This window comes from Artemia franciscana, chromosome 2, assembly GCF_032884065.1.
Source record: "Artemia franciscana chromosome 2, ASM3288406v1, whole genome shotgun sequence".
Classification (NCBI taxonomy): domain Eukaryota; kingdom Metazoa; phylum Arthropoda; class Branchiopoda; order Anostraca; family Artemiidae; genus Artemia; species Artemia franciscana.
Window position 1 is genome coordinate 62,756,799 of NC_088864.1, and position 25,180 is coordinate 62,781,978.

The following is a 25,180-nucleotide window of genomic DNA, read 5'->3' on the forward strand; positions in this document are numbered from 1 at the left end:
ACGTTCTTATTAGTAAAAATATGCGTAACTTAAGAATTAACTTACGTAACGAACTTCTGTATCCAAATATTTTTATTATGTATATGAGGGGGTTTGTCCCCTCGTTAATACCTCGCTCTTTACACTAAAGCTTAAATTTTGTCCCAATTCTTTAAGAATGACCCCTGAACCAGAAAGGCCGTAGAAAAAATAGTTGAAATTACTAAAAATACTTTAGCATACAGAGCGATGTATTTAGGAGAAGAAGCCCTCATATGCGTAATAATCTCTGTTCGTTTAAAATTTTAATGCTACTCCTTGCTTTGAATTGAAAAAAACTTTTTCATTTTTAATTTTTCATTGTTTTTTTTTATAGTTATGCTAGAAAATCCTGCGCCCTTTTCATTGAATTTCTCTTCCCCCATGACATATTGCTCCAACGAAAGATCCTCCAAAATATCCCCCTCCCCTCACCCCCCCCCCCCAAAAAAAAATCCCCTGAATACGTCTGTACACTTCCCAATAACCATCAATGTATGTAAACACTGGTCAAAGTTTGTAACTTGTAGCCCCTCCACCGGGGACTGTGGGGGAGTAAGTCATCCCTAAAGACATAGTTATTATGGTTTTCGACTATGCTGAACAAAATGGCTATCTAAAAATTTTGATCTGTTCACTTTGGGAAAAAATGAGCGTGGGAGGGGGCCTATGTGCCCTCTAATTTTTTTGGTCACTTAAAAAGGGCACTAGAATTTTTCATTTCCGTTAGAATGAGCCCTCTTGCGACATTCTAGGACCACTTGGTGGATACGATGACCCCTGGAAAAAAAAACAAAAAAAACAAACAAATAAACACGCACCCGTGATCTTTCTTCTGACAAAAAATATGAAATTCCACATTCTTGTAGATAGGAGCTTGAAGTTTTTGCAGTAGGGTTCTCAGATACGCTGAATGCGATGGTGTGATTTTCATTAAGATCCTATGACTTTTAGGGGGTGTTTCCCTCTATTTTCCAAAATAAGGCAAATTTTCTCAGGCTCATAACTTTTGATGACAAAGACTAAATTTGATGAAACTTATATATTTAAAATCAGCATAAAAATCCAATTCTTTTGATGTATCTTTTAGTATCAAAATTCCGTTTTTTAGTTAAATTAACTATTTAAATATTAAACAATTATTAATTACAATTATTTATTTTTAATGTATTATAATTTATTTTTTTTAATGTGATTATATTAATGAAATGAATTATTATTAAAATATGTTATAATATATAACTAATTATTAAATATATAAATTTAATTAATTAAAGTTTGATAATTAAACAGTTCTTCTTATGCTTCACGCACAAAAACAAAATTAGAAAAACACCAACAAACCCCAAATGTTTTCCCGTAAGAAGATTGCTACTAACAACAACCTATAACACCAAGTCACCTGAGGCCAACACAATTGCACATTGCCCCCCATCCACTCAAAACATCACTTTTATTCTCTCCTGTGGATCTTTCATACCCTTTTTTATGACCTACTATTATACATTCGAGGATGATCTGCTTTTTGTTTGGACCCGGAAGCATTGCTAAATAGCACAATCTTTGCCATTCTGTCATCCTTGATTAGTAAAACTTCATCTATCCTAACCATGTTAAGCTTTAGCCCTAGAGAGTGGTATCCAGCCACCTTTCTTTTGTAGCTTGTTGGTTGAGATACGATCAATCAATTGGTACTTAAGACTGTCCTTAGGCAATTTCCCTGGATTAGTATATCTTCTAATGTGTAACAACAGAAATGCACTTACTAGTCTAGCGTATACTTTAATGCCCTCTGTCTACAGTCTGCATATACAGAAGGAGAACTTTCAAGTGCAACCAGGTTGGAGGTATCGTGGAACATGTGTATATTCACAAAATTGAAAGGAATTTCATCTATACGCCATTTTGTATGGAGAAAGCCTTTCCTGCACCAGCATTTCTGGGAATAGACAATTTAAATTTAAATTAGAAATGAAATGCCCTAATGACATAAAGTATTGTAATACGCAAGCAGGTAAATAGCTATACCGGGTAAAGCAATAATGCCAGGTAATATACCGGGTATAGCTATAATAACGGATATATTACTGACAAGCAGGTAAATAGCTGTAAAATCATCGGTGGTAACAGAAAAGCAGACCTAAATAACAGTCTTCGCCTGGTTCAAAGATCTTAGAGCAGTCTCTTCTAATTATTTACAATATATAGCAAGAGCGATGCCAAATCACAACAATGTTGGGAGGGGAGGTGGCAAATATATTCAAAATTTACAGGGGTATTTTTTTCCGATGAAAACATAAGAAAAGGGTATTTTTCAATAAAATATCAAACAAAGATATTTTTCAAAATATAGTGGGTAAAAAACGGAAGACGAACGGTCTCTTGCTTCCCTCAAACCAGCGCCACTATAAGGCAAAAATTCGTGTGTTGATGTGCCGTGGGTGTTTGAACAATGAGGAGGGGCATTCGGGTTGAAATTTCTGTCATATAGGAGCTTTGTCCTTGGGGAGCTTTGTGAGAACCTAATTAATGTACAAATTTGTTCAGTGTTTTTTTTTTTTTTTTTTTTTTTTTTTTCAGCAGAGCATGATTTTTGCTCAGGCAGGGGAAGGAAGGATTTGAAAGAAAAAACTGTGGAAAAGTAAGAGGCGCTCTCCATCATCATAGAGAAATATGTATGAAATGTTGAACATGAGCCGCCTACCTAGACCACCCTTTCGCAAAATCCTGTTTCTGAGACTTTCCAAAAAGAAAAAGGATGGACCTAAGGGCTGTTTTTATTGCTACATAAAATTCCAACGTAAACTTCCTTACTAATAATTTTATTGGTACTATCTCGAAAGAAAGCACAATCTCTCCTTCATGAAAACAGAACGTTTTTAAGAGAAAAAATACTCGTTGAAAAATGTCTTTCTTAGAGAATTCAGGTCTGTACTATGAACTTTTAATTGTATATTTATATCTGTTCTTGTATCAAGATATATTTAGCTTTTAGCTTAATAAAAAAAGAAAGGAGAATAAAAATTACAATTCAACGAATAATTTCGAATAATTAGCATGTACAATGCATAAGAAGACAATTTACTTTTAATTTTAAAACCTTTCAGGAGGGGGACCTAAGGCCATCATAATTCAAAAAAAAAAAGACGAACTATATGGGAAACACAAAAAATTAACTATATTAGCAATGGTAAAAATCTTGTGATTTAGAAGAGAAGACGCGGATCTAACGCCCATACCCCATCTCTACTTATGTGCCCAAATACAAGACACTAAAACATATTTTATAATGCTTAATACTATGTCTATAAAATGATATTATGTACATTTCTGATATTGGATTTAACATTTCTGTTCTAAAACACCTTAATTCTATTATCTAGGAATTACTGATTAGTAGACAGTAATTTATGCGCCAAATAATGGAAATTCATGATAAACACAGGCTTCCGTTTCTCACTAAATACTACCATAGATTATTACAATTTATAAAAACTTTGGCGAGACGTTGCGATGTTTGAATATTCTAAAGTCTAGTATTTTTCGTTAAGTGTTATCTTGTGCTTCGTTAATTTTGTGGTCATTACGAAATTCGTGAGAGAAATACAAGAAGTGAAGAGATAACAAATATTTGAAAAAATTATTGCTCCCTGAAAATTTCTCCTCAAAACTTGTCTTCTTTTTCCCTCCCCTTACCCCATCCTATACGTAGCCTAATGCCTCTCGTCAGAAAATATTTTCCAGGGTAGTGTTGGAGATACATGCACTGTTATGGGGATTAAAATCCTGATTATGGTGTGTTTCTCTACAGGTATGTATTTCACCATCAGGTATATTTGCGGATATTAATTTGTAGAAATATTAATTTTAAAAATTTAGAGAGGGGTACAAGTCCCTACCTACATATTGAAAATACCTTTTGAGGAGTGGCAATTCACAAAATGTAGTGTTGGACAAGGTTTTTTTTAAACTGGCAAATTTTACAGTACCTACCCCCACCACTCCTTTTGGTGTCACTGATCTTTTTTTGGTATTTTAGTGAAAACGATAAAAAAAAAATTGTTTCCTACCTTAGATTTTGAAAATTACTTTTTTGTACCCTCATTTGTAAGAATGGAAATATCCTTGCAACCCTCACCCAATATTTTCATTAATTGGTTGCCCTGAGCATCTTTACAATATTTTTTTCAGTTTGATGGGTCGACAATTTTGCTTGTCTGTTTCCTTTTTGTCGGTGCAAAGACAACGGTCGTCTTGATAAGTGTTTGTTAAAGAGCAGTTTCCTTCGGTGGGAGAACTGTCAAATTGTATAGGTCTTCTGAAGATATGACCTTTAGTATTTCGTACAAACGTATAGATTACATAGCTTCCTATTCTTACAAAAGGAATTGATGTCTTCGACAAGCTCGAGGGAGAAAATCGATCAACTGGTCTGTTATCTCCTCAAGGAGGATTAACAACTTCCCGCGATTGAAACAAAACATAACAGCCTCTCTTTGTATGATTGGAAAGTAGTTACAGCTTCTCAGGGGTTAAGAGTATTTGAGACCAAAACTCAAAGGGAACCAATTTTAGTACGAGGTTTTCTCTTATTGTAGAAATTGGCACTGCAAGTTTAATTATATTTGTTTTATTTTAATTTTATTTAATTATAGATTATATTTAATAAGTTTAATTATATTATGTTTGATGTTAAATTTTAATCGAGACACTTTTCCTCAGAATCGTTTGTCATTCTTGTTCACATAGGGACCGATGACTTGAGTTTTCCTGGGAGAGGAGAGTCCTTTGGGCCAATCTCAATGATGTATTATGGTGCCCCACCCCTATATACAGGCACGATGGAGTTAAACGTATTAATGTTCATACTAGCAGTGGGGATATATCCAGGATTTTCTTTGGGGGGGGGCAAAATTAGCTTTGTTCGGGGGTATTAAAAGAATACTTGTTGAAAGGAGTTTCAGGTTTTTTTTTTATCCCCATTTCAAGGCCAAGACGAGTCAGGATAATATTAATGTTACATTTTTTGCAGAAATAGTCTTTTTCCCTACATTTTTACGACCAATTTACGAGTTGGAGGAATAGTTCTTGGAGGAAGGTTTCAAAGTCATTACCTTCCCCTGAATATAGCCCTGACGGAGAGAGCTGGCCAGCACTGAATTTAAAGGGAACTCTTCAAGATAAATTCTGAGAAGAAGAGGCTAAAACGGAAAAAAAAGATAAAAAAAAAACACAAGAAAAGCAAGTAAGAAGGGGTCCATTTCAGGAACCCATATTTAGGATGAACGGGGCCGGATTAAAAATCAAAATAAAATGGTTTAATGCTATAAACTCTTAACGTTGGGAGTTTAATTCACGGATTTTAAATGTTTTACAAAGGTGATGTTCGGGTGTTTTAAGAGGATTCTAATAAAATTCTGAAAATATTGTCTTCCAATATGAAAATTGCCTCACTGATAAAAAAGCAAAATTTCAACGTTTGAATCCTGTCAGAAATACAATTTATTTGACAGTAGTCAAGTTGCATATTGTCAACAACCGTGGTTCAAGTCAAAACGCAGTCACAAAGTCTTGTTAACGCCTTAACGCCTTGTTTACGCCTTGTTAACGCCTTGTTAACAACCGTAGTTCAAGTCAAAATGCAGTCACAAAGTCTTGTTAACGCCTATGTTGAACAGTACTTAGGCTACTGCAATAAAGATTTATGCAGACAGTGTCTACCAATTGTGAATGGTAGGGGGTATCTTGTAGATGGAACGTCTGTTCCAAGTATAAAATTTCCAAGAGCTCTTGGTGGCCCTTAATTTACGTACGTATTTATGCAGACAGTGTCTATCAATTGTGAATGGTAGGGGGTATCTTGTAGATGGAACGTCTGTTCCAAGTATAAAATTTCCAAGAGCTCTTGGTGGCCCTTAATTTACGTACGTATTTATGCAGACAGTGTCTATCAATTGTGAATGGTAGGGGGTATCTTGTAGATGGAACGTCTGTTCCAAGTATAAAATTTCCAAGAGCTCTTCGTGGCCCTTAATTTACGTACGTATTTATGCAGACAGTGTCTATCAATTGTGAATGGTAGGGGGTATCTTGTAGATGGAACGTCTGTTCCAAGTATAAAATTTCCAAGAGCTCTTGGTGGCCCTTAATTTACGTACGTATTTATGCAGACAGTGTCTATCAATTGTGAATGGTAGGGGGTATCTTGTAGATGGAACGTCTGTTCCAAGTATAAAATTTCCAAGAGCTCTTCGTGGCCCTTAATTTACGTACGTATTTATGCAGACAGTGTCTATCAATTGTGAATGGTAGGGGGTATCTTGTAGATGGAACGTCTGTTCCAAGTATAAAATTTCCAAGAGCTCTTGGTGGCCCTTAATTTACGTACGTATTTTATGGGTACTTTTCAAATATCCCGAAAACGCCCAAGAAGTGAAGTTAGGTTAATCCTAATGAAATATACCAAAATAAGATGAAAATATAACAGTTTAGTAACAAGATTATGGAAAGCAGGCCGCCTAGAACACATGATATTAAATACCCAATCTAGCCTAATTACCTCTATATATTAATTATTTTTTAAATATACCTACATCGTAGTTTTTCTTTCTGAGACTAAGCTAATCAAAACAAAATCCAGACAGACAAACCGGTTTTACTCTCATCAAACATTTCAGGAACTTGAATATTTTTGGGATATTTGATAAATACCATTTTATAAAAATCACGACGCTTTAAATAAAAGGGCGTCCGAGTTTAAATAAAAGTTCGAGCGGTATCGATCATCTTGGGCCGCCGTGACATCTCATACAAAAAGGCTCTGGAAGTGCTAGGGCTGCCGTCACTCCAAAACCGGTACAAAACTCTGATAATGAGTTTTGGAAAGTTCTTGCTTTCTAAATCTCAGCACCGTGACATTCTACCTGATCAACCTCTACTATCAAGAACAAGAAAGCAAGATAAGTTAGTTCCCGTTGAAGCAAGAAAAAAACCGATATGATAATTTTTTCGTCCCGGTTTTCGTCGATACGTACAATAAGAATTAATGTTTATAGTTTGATTTATATTTGCAAGTGTAGTTTGATTTTGAATATGTTGTAAAGAAACGCAAACCAGCGATAGCTGCCAAAGTTTTTGCTATTAAACTTACCTACTACTACTACTACTACTACTACCACTACCACTACTACTACTACTACTACGACTACGACTACGTAAAAGGGCACCATCCTCTTGAATTCCCTCAGACGTGCTTAGTTGAAGCATTTTGATCAATATTATTGGAGATTCTTTTAAGTTCCCTATGCATAGGTATCAAAGCAATCATTTATTTTGACTTCTCATGGAGATCTTTTAACAAAACTGAACAATGGTGCTTACCTCTGGTGACAGTTCAGGTGGAAATTTGACCTTTTTGAACCTTTCATCGCAGAAATCACTACTAAGAGACATCCTTCTTTCTTTCAGTGGCAAATATCTTTCTTCATTAAAATCCCAAATAGATATCCTATGCTCAAGGGACTGGTCTATAAAATAGAAGCTTCCAAGGGCCTAAAAAATAACGTAAATTGTGATAAGGCAAATTATTTTCTTTTTATAAAATAGAAAGTTACAGATTGTGCCATTGGTGATGACCGAAAGAAGAAGAAACTATACTTTAAAGAATCCTAATTCCTAAATAAAAATTTTTTAATAATAAATTTTTATTATAAATACGTTGGATAAAAAACACATGGTATGTGTTTGTGTTATGTGTGGCAGAACTGGGCCAAGCGTTTTGTGGCCTGTGCCAAAAGTGGCTGAATTGTGTAGCACACATGGCATTCTGAGAGATACACAAAGTGTTGTGTAGTCAACACAACCTAAGTTTTATTTTAGTAAGTCTGCATATTTATTTTTTGGCAAAGTCTTTCATTTAGAGGTGCAAATCAGAGAGCATACATTTGATTTAGTAGTATTATTTTCGGGTATTGAATGACATCCGATTTATTATCAGTAAAGTACCCAATTTTTGTATTTTAGGTTTTTGTAATTAACTGGCTATTGCCTCGGCCATTATTGTCTAATTACACAGTTAAAATAACCACTACATCTTGCCACGATTACCAGCTCTTTTCATCTCTAGCACAAGACGTCTGGAGAAGAGCTGGAATTTAACACCTCGTTGACTAAGAGGCGACGGTGAATAAGAGGCTACCATTTTTGAAGTTTACTTCATAGTTACCATGGGTGGTATAAAAGTGTTAATTTTAACAATTTTGATCAAACTAGTATTGTTTGAATACTTTCCCCACTGTGCTACTTTTTATACTATTTCATGGAAGTAGTACTTTTGTCCTAAATAACGCTTAGTCACAATTCACTCCAAATTATTTTGAATCTCAGCCAACGTCTCGGTTTTTCAGTACATGTTGCGTTCACAATTAAGGATTTATAGGAAAACCAAGTAAACATCACGATCTCATGAGTGGTCGGGTTTTCACATGCATTTCTAAAGGTGATGTCACTAACTAGGTAAATAGTTTTAAATAAATGAATTTAATAATACATCATGTAGCAGACTTAAAGAATACTACGAACCCCCCCCGATCCAACAGTCATATACACTAGCTCATTCTTTGGATAATTTCCTACAAAATTATAGTTTCATGAGTACTAATCCTCAGATTCAGTAATTACATTCATACATATGTTTCAAATAGCCCAAAATATCCCAGTAAATTTTGAAGTTTGGTAAAGAAGCTGAGCATGCACTTTTATACCCATCGGCAGTTCGCTGGTTGGAATTTGAGGCCATTCCGCCAAGACTGATCGAACAGTAGACTTCCCTGACTTGAAGGTTGTTGTCCAGGGACAGCTTGTCTGACTGATCCCCAAGTCAAAGTCTGTTACCTCTGTATCAATTACATTCTACCTATTGTGAATGATCTAAATCCCAAATTCAAGAGGACAAAGGTTAAAGTTGACAAGCTTTTCAGAAGTGTGAGGGGAATAAGGAATTATATCAATTGCAAGGTTTTGGCTATTATGTCTATGTTATTTGGCTTTTACTATAGATAGATAAATAGATAGATATGTTTATTCACACGAAAGCCCATTGGGCCATGGTGACATTCACAAAACAAGCGAAAAAATACAGCAACAAAACACAGACTGAAAAGACACTAAAACTACTTACGTAAGAAAATCATCACGTAACATCAACTTCTCAAAATTTCCAAAATCTACTCTCTCCTCCCGACCTCCATACCAAATATTTCCAAGCGTAACTCCCTCAACTCCCTACAATCCCCTAAAAAATAATGCATCTGGCTCTTATGTCAATGGTGATCTTTCGGCTATTATATCTATATTATTTGGCTATTACTATATTTGGCTATAATATCTTTATTACTTGGCTATTACTATATCTGGCTATTATATCAATAGCAAGGATTCGGCTGTTTTTTGGTCATTGTTCCTGTAAACCAAATAAATAATTGGTGATTCTACCCTGGTGATTTTATCCTGGGGACATTGTTCCTGTGGACCTAATAAATAGTTGGTGATTCTATCTAATGTTTCGGGCCTTATAAGGACCCTAAATATAATTTAAAGAATATAATATAAGACCTAAAAAATATAAGAGTTTTGTAAAACATTTTATATCTCCTTGGCATTCAAACAGGGGAAAAATAATATGTTCATTTATTCAGCTACTTAATCTTAGTTGTTATAAATAAAAAAATAAAAAAAAATTTTAAATGGAAGTAAGGAGCAACATTAAAACTTAAAACGAACAGAAATTACTCCGTATATGAAAGGGGATTCTCCTCCTCAACGTCTCGCTCTTTACGCTAAAGTTCGACTCTTTCTCTTAAGTCTATTTTTAAAACAGTAAGAAACCTTAGCGTAAAGAGCGGGGTATTGAGGAGGAGAATCCCCTTTCATATACGGAGTAATTTCTGTTCGTTTTAAGGCTAATGGTCTTTTTTGTTCCCGCCCAATTTCTGAAACAGATTCTAAGAATCTTAATAACGCCACTGCTAGTATCTATTCGATAGCAAACTCGTTTATGAGACTTGACAAAAACATAAACCAGTGGGAGAAAAAAACAAAAGATGTTTGTTTAGTAAAAGCACGTTAGATTCTACGGAGATTAATTTAGATGAACAGGTTATGTAAAAGAAAATATACCCACTGCTGAGCTAAAAATAGTGTTTTCTTTTGCACATCAATTTAAAGGGTAATCCTATATTTTTTCGCTCAGAGATTTTGATTCGATGTGCATTGAATGCAAATGGTAGAACTTGTACGAAAAGTAGACAAATCTTTTATTTTCGAGATGGGTGTCTGTTTTGAAATGTAAAGCGTGAACTCTCCCAAACCTCAACCGAGACCGAGTCCGTTTGGAAATGAAAATTGTTTGGCTATTGGGAGAACCCTTGGGTATTGAGAATTGCAAGCAGTTAGCCAGGTGGGTGAAACACCCACCTGGCTATTTTCTTTTAATCTCCAGTTCTCGAAGTCCACCAGTCCCCAAACTTAAACCTCGTCATGTTACTTCTGAATTCCTTTTTACAAATTGTGATGAAAATGAAATAATTATGAGTATGAAATAACAATCCTGTGGAGTAGATGAAGTATCGTTAAAAGTTGTTAAAGCAACAAAAACAATTGTTATTTCTATTTTGACTCATCTGATTAATTTATCACTTGAAGAGGGCACTTTTCCAGAAAGACTTAAATTAGCCCGAGTGCTACCCCTTCACAAAGGGAAGTCAAAAAATGAACCGAGTAATTACCGATCCATTTCTATTTGACCTTTTTTTTTCGAAGATTTACGAGAAAGTAGTCCATGAAAGAATGTATGATTACCTCCAGGAGTAGAATCTTCTGTGCGATACCCAACTTGGCTTTCGCAAAGGACTTTCTACGGATATGCACCAGCTATCTGGAATTCAATCCCCTTGGAAATCCGGAACTCAAATAGCCTTACTACCTTCAAGCGAGCAGTGAAGGGTCGTTACAGAAATACTGTTTGGATTTGAATATGCGGTCCTCCTCTTTTCGGTCTTTTCTTTTCTTTTTTTTTTTCTTTTCTATCTCTTCGTCACTCCCCTTTTTTCTCTTTTTTTTTCTTTTTTGATAAATCCAGTTGATTCGTTGTTTCTGTTAGTTGATTGTTTAATTATTCTTTAGTGAAGTTTCTGCCCTAGTCAAGCACTTTTGTGCTTTCCTGGCAGATTATGTACATGTAATTATGTGTTTTTTGTTTAAATATATATGATTGAATTGAATTGAAGAATTCCTGCGAACAAAACTCTAGCACAGCTTGCATCAAACAATAAGTGCGTAATTGGTAATTTGATGTGTGTGTGTAGACTTGTTCCTGTGTTTGCGTACGTTTGTGTTTTTGTGCTCCTCAATCTCATCCTGCTAAATAACTAAGAAGACTAATCCGCCATTCCATCATAAATTTACTATGAAAAAGTAGCATATAAACAGAATTGATGGAAATAAAACTAATTTATTGGGAAGATAACAAGATGAAAAGTTTGTGTAAAACGAAAAACTCAATGCATACCCGTACTAATGAACTTATTTTGGAAGAAATATAGCCTCTCAGGCGCATACAGGTTAAAGCACATAAAAAATAATTTTTATTGAAATAGAATAAAAGCGATAAAAATAGAAGAAAAAGTTCGGGATTTCCCAAAAGGAATTTAAAAACCCTTGTACATCGTATCTGCCCCCATTAAAATACAACAACGAAAACAAACAGTCCGCACATGCAAAAGTAAACTACCCAAAGAAAAAGGATGAATGTTTGAGAGGTTTTTCACTCTCAGAAATCATATACCTCAGGTGGCTAGTACCAAGCATGGCAGAAGTGTGCCAAGCATAGCGGAACTGTGAGAACAGTACTAAGAGTGAATGATCTGTGCCAAGCATGACATAAGTATCCCAAGCATGGCAGATGTCTGCTAAGTCTGATACAAGATCGTGATTTCATAGCAATCTGGGAATGTACATTATACAATTAGGCTAGTGAGTTAAGTAATCAAAAATTAAAGAGCCATTTGAAACAGACGGACAGAAAATAAAATCAATGATCTAAATGTGAAACGGTCAAACATGAAGAGAAATAAAAATAAATAATTATACCAAACATAAAAGAAATGGGTACTGCTATATACAAATAATTAAATCCTAAACGATTGAAAATTAAAATAAGTGCTAAACTTAAACCAAAAAGGACACAAATTACTGCCCATAGGAGTTGGGCTAGAGTTCCCTTCTAATCGTAAAACAAAATAAAAAATTGTCGCTAAATAGAATCTGTAAACCTTAATTGTTGATGCTTCCTGTAATTAGTATATTAAACACTAAATAATTATACATTACACATTCAGTTCATTTTCAATATCTTTCCAGTCACCTTGATTTTTATAGGTTTTTTTTTTTTGTCATTTGTTTGGAATTAATAAGATGAAAGCTATTTTCCTTGTAATAAGATTAGGGCGTTAACGTTATTTTGTGTTAGGGCGAGATGCACAAGATTTCGGAAAGAAACTTAATGACGCTTTAATTAAATACCAAAAATGAACGAATTGTACAGAAAACGTAATAATTGTAGGAAAAACTATAAAAATCACAAATATTAAGCCCAAGTAACATACAAGAAATTTATAAAAAAAACTAAAATTGTTTGTATTAAATGTATTTAATATACTTCAGACCAGATAAGAAACTTCATTATTTTTGGACATTGACGAAGAATGAGACAGAAATTTATGGAGGAAAAAAGAATTTTCCTTGCCAATATTTTTTAACACATTTTTTTTATCAAACACGAAGATTTATCTATTCCAAATCAGACCAAATTATTTCTTCAAAATCACTGTTTTCATGCATTGAGTTCCTGGTAAATTCACTGTTCTCCCCCGATCCCTTCTGTGCGTTTTTTTTCTTGCTGTTCACTTCAACTCGACTCAACCTTCTTTTTTTTCCTCTTTTTATTTCTTGAGACAAGCTTGAGTCCTTCGGTTGGTGGGCTGTTGTACATTTTACAGACACAGGTTCTCTGATTTCCATATTCCTTGCAACCCTTGAGTCTAAAATTTCAGGAAGTAAGGATTCATTCCAGAAGGCTTCAAGCTTCGGAAATATTTTTTCCCAGTAGTCTTTCGATCGGTGAACTGTAATTATTTCCCAATCCTCAATAGAGTTATAAACTATTAAGTGGCGTACCATTTTATCCAGTATCCCGAGTTGGCCTTGTATCTGGGCGAAATACCTGTGATTTTTTTTAGCTGAAGACTTTCACTGGATAATTCAAGAAAAAATGCTTTAACTAAATTTTTTGACTGGGCCACATCATAAATGGTTTTGAACTCTGGTATATTATGCACCGTTTTTATCTCTATAGGTGTGCCATTAGGGAGCAGTCCATCTACAGATGCAGCAAGATACTGATACTGTGGATGCACACTGAGTCCTATTTGATCTCCCTTTACGACTTTTAAGTTGAATTTGTTTTCATATGCTTCTAGTGCCACTACTTCTAAATCTAAGCCCTTTTTCATTAGGGCAGAGCAGAATCTAGGTCCCAAGTTTCGAATTTGCTTAACAATTGGGGCAACTCTGGTGCTGTTTTTTCTGGTTGCAATTCTGTGGAAGTAACTACTAGTTATTCTCTTAGATCTTTCTTCAACCCAAGTGTCATTTTTGGATTGACCCTTGGTACTGTTGAACAAACAGCTTATACTGGCAAAATCCAATTTTAAATTCTCGTCAGTATATTTTTGTATAGCCAAATTCATTTCATCAGAAGTCATGTCTGGCTTATTGCAATTTGGTCCATAGTCACGATTACCAAAGTTATAGTTTCTATTTTTTAACTTAGCAACGTGTTTTCCTCCAAGAGCACTATAATAACTGGTCAAATTACGTTTAGATATTACACGGAGCTTAGCCGTTTTATTACAATATTTTTTTGTTACGCTAGAAGGACTAAGCCCAAAAATATTTTTCCAAGCTAATTGATGCCATTTTGGACCTGAATTATAAGCAAGACTTGCTCCATGAACTCTTGCATGATATGAACCTCGTTTAGACCGGCTTATTTGCTTTTCTCCGATGAATTTAGCAACAACTGACATGTAGCTTTCAGCTAAGTTTGTAGTTGCGTCATTTCGAAGCTGCTCTGCTTTTCGACACACAATATCGACCTCTGTCATAACATCTTCAAACACCTGCAGGGGAAAATTATTCCACCGATCTTCTATTTTACTATTCACGGCCAATTCAGCAATCTTAGGACAGCCAGAATCACATTTTGTGTGGTTTCCGAAAACATGGTACGGACCTCTTTTTAACAAGATTTTCAATTCTTCTGCTGTTCCATTATTTTCAGAATTTATTTTTATCGCGCCCCTTAAATTTTTTGTCAGTTGCTGTATAATTCCTCGGGGAAGACATTTTGTGTACAAACCTTTTTTATTTTTGCACAAATTATATAGATGGGCGGTATAGTTTTTTGTGACGTGATTTGCACATTCATGTTTCCGTATGTTGGAACCGTAGGAAACACTTTGTTTTAGCTTATAAAAAACACTGGAATCACCGTCACCGATAAACTCTAAAAACTGTAATCCGTGCATCTCCTCACTGGAACGAAAGCCTTCAACTAGAATATCTGTTTCCATGCTCCTTGAATTTCCGTTATAATTCAGAAAGCAGAAATGATCTTTGGGAATTACTTTGGCGTTTGCAGAAGAAAAACATATATAACAGTATTTATTTTTTATGCCAACATATAACAGTTTTTTTCGAAAATGCATCTATGATAACTGCAACACATCCTTTGGCCGAATAATCGTGTCCTTTGCTACGCTTATTCCAGCCTCCATCACATATCACTTTTGTCCAGTATGAGTCCTCCTTATACCTATCATCATGAATGGCTGATTTTAAGGCCTCTCGTCCATTTTCTAGCAAAATTTCCGATAAACTATTCATCCAAGCATTACCAAGCTGCCTTTCCATACGGGAATAAACTATTCGTGACATTGGTTTCACTCCAAGCACCCCGAAGAATTCACACAGTGTAGAATACCCTCCTCCACTACCCATGGCTCCCCAAACAGCCTTCGAATTCAAGCAGCCTTTAAGACTTGATTTTTTTTCGGAAAAAGCAACCTGTGTCTGGTCCGTAAAACTTGAAATATATTCTTTTACGCTTGTTGCTGGACATTCTGGTTCACCTTTAATCCTCTTTTCCCAGTTACACTTATTACACTTAACTTTCAGTTCAGTTTTCAGGCCTTTCTTTTCTAATTGCTTTATAATCAATTTTCCGTGATCGCAACTGATTTTGTGTCTGAATGCTGAAATTACTTCAGCAAGGAAATACCTTAGATTCACAATGCAGTTTCCATCTGGAATTCCAGATAAGTCTATCTCAGTATTCGTATCGGGGCAATCAACACCGTAAGAACCACTACCGTTTCCCAATTTATTTGAATCGTCTATGAGAGGATTTGCTGAAAATTCTTCTGAAATTTTTGATCCATTTGACAAATTATCTTTATCTTGTTCTCCAAGCAGCACCTTTCTAAAAAAAATGAAAAGAACCATAGAAAAAAAAAACAGCGACCCGGCTCAATAGTAAACGAAAGTCTAAAAAACGAAATTTTGATACTAATAAATACGTCAAAAGAATCGGATTTTAATTAAATTTAGTCCTACCCATCAAAAGATAAGAGCCTGAGAAAATTTGTCTTATTTTGGAAAAAAGGGGGAAACACGCCCTAAAAGTCATAGAATTGTTTTGCCAGAAGACTGATCAAGGGTGTGTGTTTATTTGTTTTTTGTTTTCTTTTTCCCAGGGGTGATCGTATCGACCCATTGGTCCTAGGGTGTCGCAAGAGGGCTCATTTTAATGAAAATGAAAAGTTCCAGTGCCCTTTTTAAGCGACCAAAAATTGGAGGGCATCTAGGCCCCCTCCCACTTTCATTTTTTTCTCAAAGTCAACAGATCAAAATTTTGAGATAGCCATTTTCTTGAGCATAGTCAAAAAACATAATAAGATGTCTTTGGGGACGACTTACTCCCCCATAGTTCCCGGGGGAGGGGCTACAAGTTATAAACTTTGACCAGTGTTTACCTTGACCTGATGCCCACTCAATTGGACAATCTGTCTTGGCTTTTTCTACAATTGGCCATGACTTGACTTTTCCCATAACTATTCCTTTTAATTAAAAGTCAACGGTTGAGGGGTTTTGGCTGAGGGGGGGGGGGGGGGTAGAGGGGAGGGAGCTACGTTGAAGGATCTTTACTTAGAGGAATTTGTCACGGGGGAAAGAAATTCAATGAAGGGGCATAGAATTTTCTAGCATTATTAAAAAAAAACACTGAAAAAATAATAATGAAGAAGTTTTTCAACTGAAAGTAAGGAGCAGCATTAAAACTTAAAACGAACAGAAATTATTACGCATATGAGGGGTTCATCTCCTCCTAAATACCTCGCTCTTTCCTCTTTCCGCTAAAGTAATTTCAACTATATATTCTACGGACTTGGTGATTCTAGGGTCATTCTTAAAGAACCGGGAGAAAATTTAAGCTTTAGTGTAAAGAGCGAGGTATTGACGAAAGGGCAAACCCCCTCATATATGTAATACAAATATACAAAGTTCTAGGTGCTTTTATAAGTTACGAAAAATTGGAGGGCAACTAGACTTCCTCCCCCACCCCATTTTCTTCAAAATCGTCAGAACAAAAATATGAGAAAGCCATTTAGACAAAAAAAGATATGCAAATTTCGTTGTGCGGTGAGCCAAATCAAAACATGCATTAATTTAAAAACGTTCAAAAATTACATAAAAAAAAAGGTTTTTTAACTTCAAGTAAGGAGCGACATTAAAACTTAAAACGAACAGAAATTATTCCGTATATGAAAGGGGTAGTCCCCTCCTCAACGCCTCGCTCTTTACGCTAAAGTTTCTTATTGTTTTAAAAAGTATAGTTGTGAGAAAGAGTCAAACTTTAGCGTAGAGAGCGGGACATTGAGGAGGGGACTACCCCCTTTCATAAACGGAATAATTTTTGTTCGTTTTAATGTCGCTCCTTACATGCAGTTAAAAAAAACTTGTTTTTTTATTTAATGGACAAGAGGGAATGAAACTTGTATATGTAATTTTTACTTACCGGTATTTTAAATTCAGCCACCTTTTGTTGATAATTTTCTTCCTCATAGCTCAAATGTCTTATTGACTTCAGTTGACAAGTCAACAGCTTTAATCAGAGACACAATGCCTTCTAGGCGTAATGTCTAAAATTGGATAAGAATCCCGCCTTTTTTTCTATTGGCTGATAAAGAACGCTATTAAGCCGGAAACAGGGGTAAAATAAGTAAAAAGTAAGCACATTTTGAAATTGTATTTTTCTGATTTTGCTTTCAAACTATTTATGATAGACATCAGAAATTTTCTGTAATGGTTGTAGATTATAAAATCTACATATGATCCAAAATTCTACCCTCTGGAGCCAACTTCATACCTTCTAGCAATAAAAATGTTGAAAATTAAAAATAATTTTTTGCACCGTTAAAAATAAAAATATAACAATTCTGCAACCAACATTTTTTTTTAAATACTGGCAGGATGAACTAAAAAAAAAATCTACTGTCATTTCCCATCCACTAAATTTTTATTCACCAAACCAAAATAACTTGATTTCTTTTTTTGCACAATAGGTAAAGCATATACAGAAAAAGTGAAACCAACATTTTTTTCCTTTTTAACTCGAGAGTCATCGAAAAAAAAATCAGTTCAAAATCACCTAAATCGCAGAAGTTATTCATGATTTTCTATCATAGGAGAAATAGCATTGGACACAAATTAAGACCATTAGCCTTAAGTTTTAATGTTGCTCCTTACTTCCATTAAAAAAAGCTTGTTTTTTTATTTAATTTCTGGACGTTTTTGAATTAATGCATGTTTTGATCTTAGCTCTCCGCACATAAATAATTAAAACGAAATTTGTATATTAGTTAATTGCAATTAATCGGAAGATTTTGAGAAAAAAGGAGCGAGGGAGGAGGCCTAGTTGCCCTCCAAGTTTTTGATTACTTAAAAGCAACTTGAACTTTAAAATTTTTACAAACCTTTTCATTGGTAAAAAATACACGTAACTTACGAATTAACTTACGTAACGAACTTCTATATTCGTATGGTTTAATTGCGTATATGAGGGGGGCTCAACCCTCGTCGATACCTCGCTCTTTAAACTAAAGCTTAGATTTTGTCCCAATTCCTTAAGAATGACCTCTGAATCACCTCTGACCTCTGAATTAAGAATGACCTCTGAAGCCGTAGAATAAATAGTTGAAATTACTAAAAATACTTTAGCGTAAAGAGTGAGATATAACGAGGAGGTAAACCCCTCATATACGTAATAATTTTTTTTCTTTTTAAGTTTTAATGCTGCTCCTTACTTTCAGTTGAAAAAACTTTTTATATTTATTTTTTCATTGTTTTTGAAATAATGCTAGAAAATCCTGCGCCCCCTTCATTTAAATTTTCTTCCCCCATGAGAAGTTTCTCCATGAAAATATCCTCCCATATACCCCCCCCTGCTCAACTCTCCCCCCTAAACCAAAAATAATCCCCCTGAAAACGTCTGTACACTTCCCAGTAACCATTACTATATGTAAACACAGGTGAAAGTTTGTAACTTGCAGCCCCTCCCACGGGGACTGCGGGGGAGTATGCCGTCCCTAAAGACATAGTTATTAGGTTTTTCGACTATGATGAATAAAATGGCTATCTCAGACTTTTGATCCGGTGACTTTTGGGAAAATTGAGCATGGGAGGGGGCCTAGGTGCCCTCCAATTTTTTTGGTCCCTTAAAAAGGGCACTAGAACTTTATATTTCCGTTAGAATGAGCCCTCTCGCGACATTCTAGAACCACTCAGTCGATACGATCACCCCTGAGAAAAAAACAAAAACAAAAACAAAAACAAATAAACACGCATCCGTGATCTGTCTCCAGGCAAAAAATGCGAAATTCCACATTTTTATAGATAGGAGCTTGAAACTTCTACAATAAGGTTCTCTGATACGCTGAATCAGATGGTGTAATTTTCGTTAAGATTATATGACTTTAGGGGGCGTTTCCCCCTATTTTCTAAAATTAGGCAAATTTTCTCAGGCTCGTAACTTTTGATGGGTATAAATAATATTGATGAAACTTGAATATTTAAAATCAGCATTAAAATGCGATTCTTTTGATGTAACTATTGGTATCAAAATTCCATTTTTTAGAGTTTCGGTTACTATTGAGCCGGGTCGCTCCTTACTACAGTTCGTTACCACGAACTGTTTGATGATTCGTATACTGACTACCCTGAATGGTAATTATTAATAGTTGAAAGGTTATCCACCATGCTCATTGTAGTATAATCTAATAGACAACAGTTAAACAATATCAAATTATCCCATATTTTTAAGACAGCGAAAAGAACAAACATGTTTCATTCAAACATATTTCAAATATGTTATCCACACATTTTTGAAGTGTGAGGGGTTACCCACCACGTTCATTGTACTCTAATCTAATTGACAACAGCTAAACAATAGCAAATTATCCCACATTTTTAAGATAGAGAACGCATAAAGTGTTTCAAAAATGCCTTTCATAACTTATTTATTTCGACATTTCTCAATGTTTGTTCAATTCGTCTAACTAGCAAGAGCCTATCAATGCGATAAAAGTACTATATTTATTACAGCGAAATTTTGTTAGTATTGACCAACAGTTCCTCTCCATTCGTTTACCTAACATAAAAGAATACCTATATAGGGAACAAAATAGATGATTTCCCTTTTCGCTTAAAGGGACTGCCTTCCATGTATAGGGAAAGGGGTAATAGACTACAAGTTTATTACCTGATAATTTGTAATTTATTACAATATATTAAATTAAAAACAAGTTTGTTTTTAAAACTGAAATTAAGGCGCGACATTAAAACTTAAAGACGAACAGAAATTACTTCGTATATGAAAGGGCCTGTTCCCTCCTCAACGCCCCATTCTTTGCGCTAAAGTTTGACTCTTTCTCTCAACTCTACTTTTTAAAACCGTAAAAAACTATCCGTTAGAATGAGCCCTCTAGCAACATTCTAGAACCACTGGGTCGGTACGATCACCCCTGGGGAAAAAAAACAAAATAAACAAATAAACACGCTTCCGTGATCTGTCTTCTGGCAAAAAATACACAATTCCAGATTTTGTAGATAGGAGCTTGAAATTTCTACAGCAGGGTTCTCTGATACGCTGAATCTGATGGTGTGGTTTTTGTTAAGATTCCATGACTTTTAGAGGGTGTTTCCCCCTATTTTCTGAAATAAGGCAAATTTTCTCAGGCTCGTAACTTTTGATGGGTAGGACTAAACTTAATGAAACCTATATATTTAAAATCAGAATTAAATTTCATTCTTTTGATGTAACTATTGGTATAAAAATTCGGTTTTTTAGAGTTTTGGTTACTATTGATTCCTTACCACAGTTCGTCACCACGAGCTGTTTGATACGAAATTATTGTTGCCAACATTGAACTGATTTACTGACTAAAGTGCACCTATAACAAACTTTATAGGAAAAATACAATACTACATCAGTTTACATTACAAAAAAAAAAATAATAAAATAGAAGGCGAACAAATTTATTTCCAATAATATCTTCATGCTCTCTCACAAACTGATATTGAGAGCTACTTCTCGTGAGAGGATCAATCTTAGAGATTTTTTTTGTGTGAACTTGACAAAAATCCCTTTTTTTGCTGAAATGGAATTGTACCGTGTTGGCAGCGCTGTAATACCCAATATTGAAAAAATAATGCAGCACGTGAACAGGCAAACAACTAACAAGAATGGTGGCAATAAATAGTAATAGAGCAGAAGACTTAAGTAATTGGATTTGCATGCTTTAAACACGTTAGGCCACTTTTCAGATGACATGGAAAAAAGTGGCAAGGAGTTTGACGAAACACATACAGACCTCAATATCTATATATAAACAGGTAATAAATTAATAGATCAGTGGCAAAAACCTGTCATTTCAATTTTGCTTCGAAGAATGAATAGACCCATGAATTGACTTAGTAGCTTAGACTGGAGGAAATCTTTTTAAATCTTTATATATAAACTTGAACGTATGTCTGTTTGTGTGTATCCGGTATGCATTACTGTACCATTCAACCGATCATTAAGGTACATTAATATGTTTTTGTACACTCCTGAAAGGATTTTTGGGATAACCCTCCCCCCTCTAGAGACCCTATTGGTAATTTTAATGATGACTGAAATTAGATAACACTGAACACAAATATATGATCATTACTCTCCTTTACTTTATCCACAACGCCCGACAGATAAGTTATATTCATAGTCCCTTACCTCATTTATCAATTCTTGGTCTTTCTAGTTTTAAGTCAATTTAATTGCTCTTTTACAAGAAATGTAAAAAATAATTTGTGGGCGAATTTAAATTGAATATGTCCAAATAACAGGTGACCTTTTCAGCTAAAAATATCGATGCTTAACTGTTAGTATCATTAAAAGTCATCCAGAGATCCAGAGGGCCATGGAACCCTTTTGGATTTGAATATTCATGTAATACCCGTTAAAGATTGAACTTTATTTAGGACTTACTAGCTTAGTAAGTTTATCCCCCGTAAAATTCCCCCATATAGAATCTCTCCTGCGGAAACTTACGACCCCACAAAAATAACCCCAAAGAGAAAGTAGATCAAATAAAATGAATTTCGTTTAAGAATTCTGATAAATTTCCCCGTGCATACTTTCCCTTTGAAAGCTCATCGCTAAAACTTCCCTCCTCACGGATCTTCTCTCCTGAAAAAATCCCCAGCAGACAATTTCCCCCACAGAAAAATCCCCACTCCCCCAAAAATGTCTTTATACTTCCCAATAACAAACACTGGATTAAACACTGGACAAACTTCATAACATACAACTATTTCCCCAGGAACTTGCAGGGCCGTGTCATCCCCAGCGACATGATTACTTGACTTTTCAACTATACTGATCAAAATGGCTATCTCGAAATGTTAATCAGATGACTTTGGGGAAAAGAAGCGTGGGAAGGAGGCGAAATCTAGTTGCAAAAGATCGTTTTGGTCACAAAATAGGGAACTAGAACTGTAATTTCCGTTTGAGCAAGCGCTCTCTTGATCTTATGTCACCGCTGGTTTGACGCGTTCACCCTGGTAAAAACAAAAGGAAAAGAAAAACAGCAGAACTAATAAACACGTATCTGTCATCTTTCTTCTGGGAAAAATTACAAAATTTCACATTCTTGCAGATGGAAGCTAGAAACCCTTGCGATATGATTTTCGATACGCCAATCTGATGGAGTGACTTTTATTAAGACGCCTTGACCTTTTAGAGGCGTTGCCCAACTCTGTCTAAAAACAATTTCTATATAAATTTTCATACAAATTTTATGAAGCTCGTAGCTTTTGACGGGTATATGAAACTTGATGGATTTTAAATCTGCAGTCGGGATAAAGAACCAATTCGTTTGATGTATTCTTTGTTATCAAAATTCTGTGTTAAAGAGCTTCGATTGTTATTGGGCCGAGTTGTTCCTTACTTACAGATTATTACCAAAAATTATTTCATTAACTGATCAGGCTTGGAATCCACTTTTAGAAAGACATTGGTGGTGGAGATGAACACTAATTTTATGATAAGTTCGTATAGGTATTTCTGAGACCCATTTTACAAGACTTCCACGACTTGAGTGGATCAGTTTTTCTTGGAACTAAAGATCCCTGCTAAAAATCTGTAGAGCCGTGATAGATGCAGCTGCTGACAAAGCTTGCTTTGCATTGACCACTGAAACTCCGTCATGTGCTCCCCACAAACTGGCTTGATTCTGTAGTAACTGAATCACAGGGACTATGACGGCGCTTGCATCTGTTAATACAGATTCCAGTTAGGCCCAATCCATATCTCTTGCTATTTTACTCTCAACTTGGAGATATTTCTCATAGTTGTATTAGTTATATAGTTGTATTTCTCATAACATGAATTGAGGAATGTTGCAATCATGACCTGACCTGGAGTGGGATCTGATGAAGGCCTGTAAGCTTGGAATATATTCTATGTAGCCAAGACTTTTGAAGGTTCTCAGCAACATTTTAGAGTTCACCCACACTAAACATAGTTTAAGAACAGGCCTTTTTCAACTTACGGATACTGCTGTGCATGCTGTATATCTGCATATATAAGTCAGTGGATCGAATACGTTATTTTTCTTCTCGGCCATTTACGAAAGTAATTACCATGCTGGGTATTTTCTACTGAACGCTCACCATTAGATACCAGAAAAAGCCGAAATAATATCTTTTTCGATATCGATAATTAGGTTTCGATATTCGTTATCGACAATTGGTGCGATATATCGATATCGATGTCTAATATCGCCAAACACTACTGCGTAGTAATGGTGATCGTATATTTATATTTAAAATTAACTAAAAATTTCCTCCCTGAAAAATTCTTCTGCGGACAATTATACCCTCGAAAAACTCTCCCCGTAAACAATTCTCTCCCCGTAAAATTCCTCCCTACGAAAAATTAATCCTCCACTGAAAATTACCCCCCAACCTCCGTGGAATATCTCTCTGGAAAATTTCCCCCAAAAATAAAATAATTATCGTATTTTTAAACTATGTTAGACTATTTATTCTAAACTGACAGACATCTGAGGAAACATAGCCACATCTAAGCTCCTGATCCACATACCCATGTGTTTAGTGCTTCTTACATTAAAACAAAAGTCCAAAATGCCATGACCATAACGGTGTATCTAGGGTTTTTGTTCAGGGGGGTACAAAAAACGCATCAAAAATTTGTTTATATGCACTTTGTTACAGTTTTATGTCTTGGAAAGATTTTTTTGGGGTTGGGGCCAAATCCTGACCCTCCTGGAAACAACCTTCCATGGCAATGAAGTTTGAAGCAAGGGGGACTAGTGGATCCTTCTGTGGGTGTGAGAGAGGTCCTTCAGCCTAGAAAGTGGATTTATATGCTTAGATTTCCACTTTCTTATTACACATCAGCCCGAACACTCATCTTCTGTGTATATAGGTCTTTTCTACATATGCCTTTTTCTATATTACTTCAGACCATGCAACCTAAATGACAGACCTTCGAGGAAACTATTACCGCACCTAAGCTCCTTATCCATATGCCTCAGTGTGTCAGGGCTTTTTGTACTAGTCAAAGGTCCAAAACGCCATGCCCATGAGATTTTAGGAAATGGGACCAGCGACTCTTTCTATGGTAGAGGGTTGGAGGGTCCTTCAGCCTCAAATGGGAATTTTTAGGGTCTTGTTTCATTTTCTTACCACCCTTCACCCCTAGCACTCTTTTCGTGCGTATAGAACATGAGCGCAACGAGGAATAGGAAACCATCATGCAAACCCAGCTCCTCGTCAATACGCCCTGGCATGTCATTACTTCTTTTATTAAGACACAGATTGAAAACACCATTGCTATGAAGCTGTAAGGAAAGAGGATAGGTGGATCTTTCTGTGGCAGAGGGTAGGGGAGGGGCTCTTCAGCCTCAAATGTGAATCTTTAGGGTCTAATTTCACTTTCTTAACGCTCAGTGAAGAATAGTACAGTGAACAGTGCAGTGAAGAATAGGGGCACCATCTTGCAAACCCACAGGAAAGAGGGTCAAAACCACAGGAAAGAGACCACCATTGGCCACTCGAATACGACCTCTGGAATAGCAAAAGATGTAATATGACTTAATACTTCTGTTTGTAGAAGGAAAAACACATTTTCAAACCTTTATAAACCCTGGACAAACGTTTATGAGTTTCTTAGAGATGTTTTCTTAGAGTGTAAAAAAAATTGAACCGATGGTCTCAAGACTGTCTTTACTGTTCAAAAGATTGTCTTGAGAACTCAAGTCAGTCTTTTGAACCAAAGCACCAGTAAAGTATTTGAGCAAGGAGCGTGATATTGAAGGAGACGTCCTCCTGATAGATAGGATAATCTATGTTTGTTTCAAGTTTCAATATTATTCTTTTTGTTCAAGTTAAAATAAAAACTAACTTAGTTTTTCTGTCCGGGTTTCAT

The 25,180-nt window shown here is 35.4% G+C and overlaps 2 protein-coding genes across 3 annotated transcripts in view; both read right to left on the reverse strand.

The window, feature by feature from the left end:
* The window catches only part of LOC136043909 (inositol polyphosphate-5-phosphatase A-like), a 69,883-nt gene that overhangs the window by 31,702 nt on the left and 13,001 nt on the right, over positions 1-25,180 (reverse strand). For both annotated transcript variants that reach the window (XM_065728951.1, XM_065728950.1), the window contains exons 3-4: positions 7,399-7,569; positions 1,785-1,957 (exon numbers count right to left, since the gene is read on the reverse strand). In XM_065728951.1, the coding sequence (XP_065585023.1) occupies positions 1,785-1,957; positions 7,399-7,569 (344 nt within the window). The remainder of the gene's footprint in view (positions 1-1,784; positions 1,958-7,398; positions 7,570-25,180) is intronic.
* Positions 12,250-17,828, reverse strand: LOC136043905 (uncharacterized). Its single transcript, XM_065728941.1, has 2 exons — positions 17,210-17,828; positions 12,250-15,616 (listed from the first exon to the last, which is right to left on the reverse strand). The coding sequence occupies exons 1-2, from the start codon at positions 17,254-17,256 to the stop codon at positions 14,800-14,802; spliced, it is 864 nt and encodes a 287-aa protein (XP_065585013.1). The 5' UTR covers positions 17,257-17,828; the 3' UTR covers positions 12,250-14,799.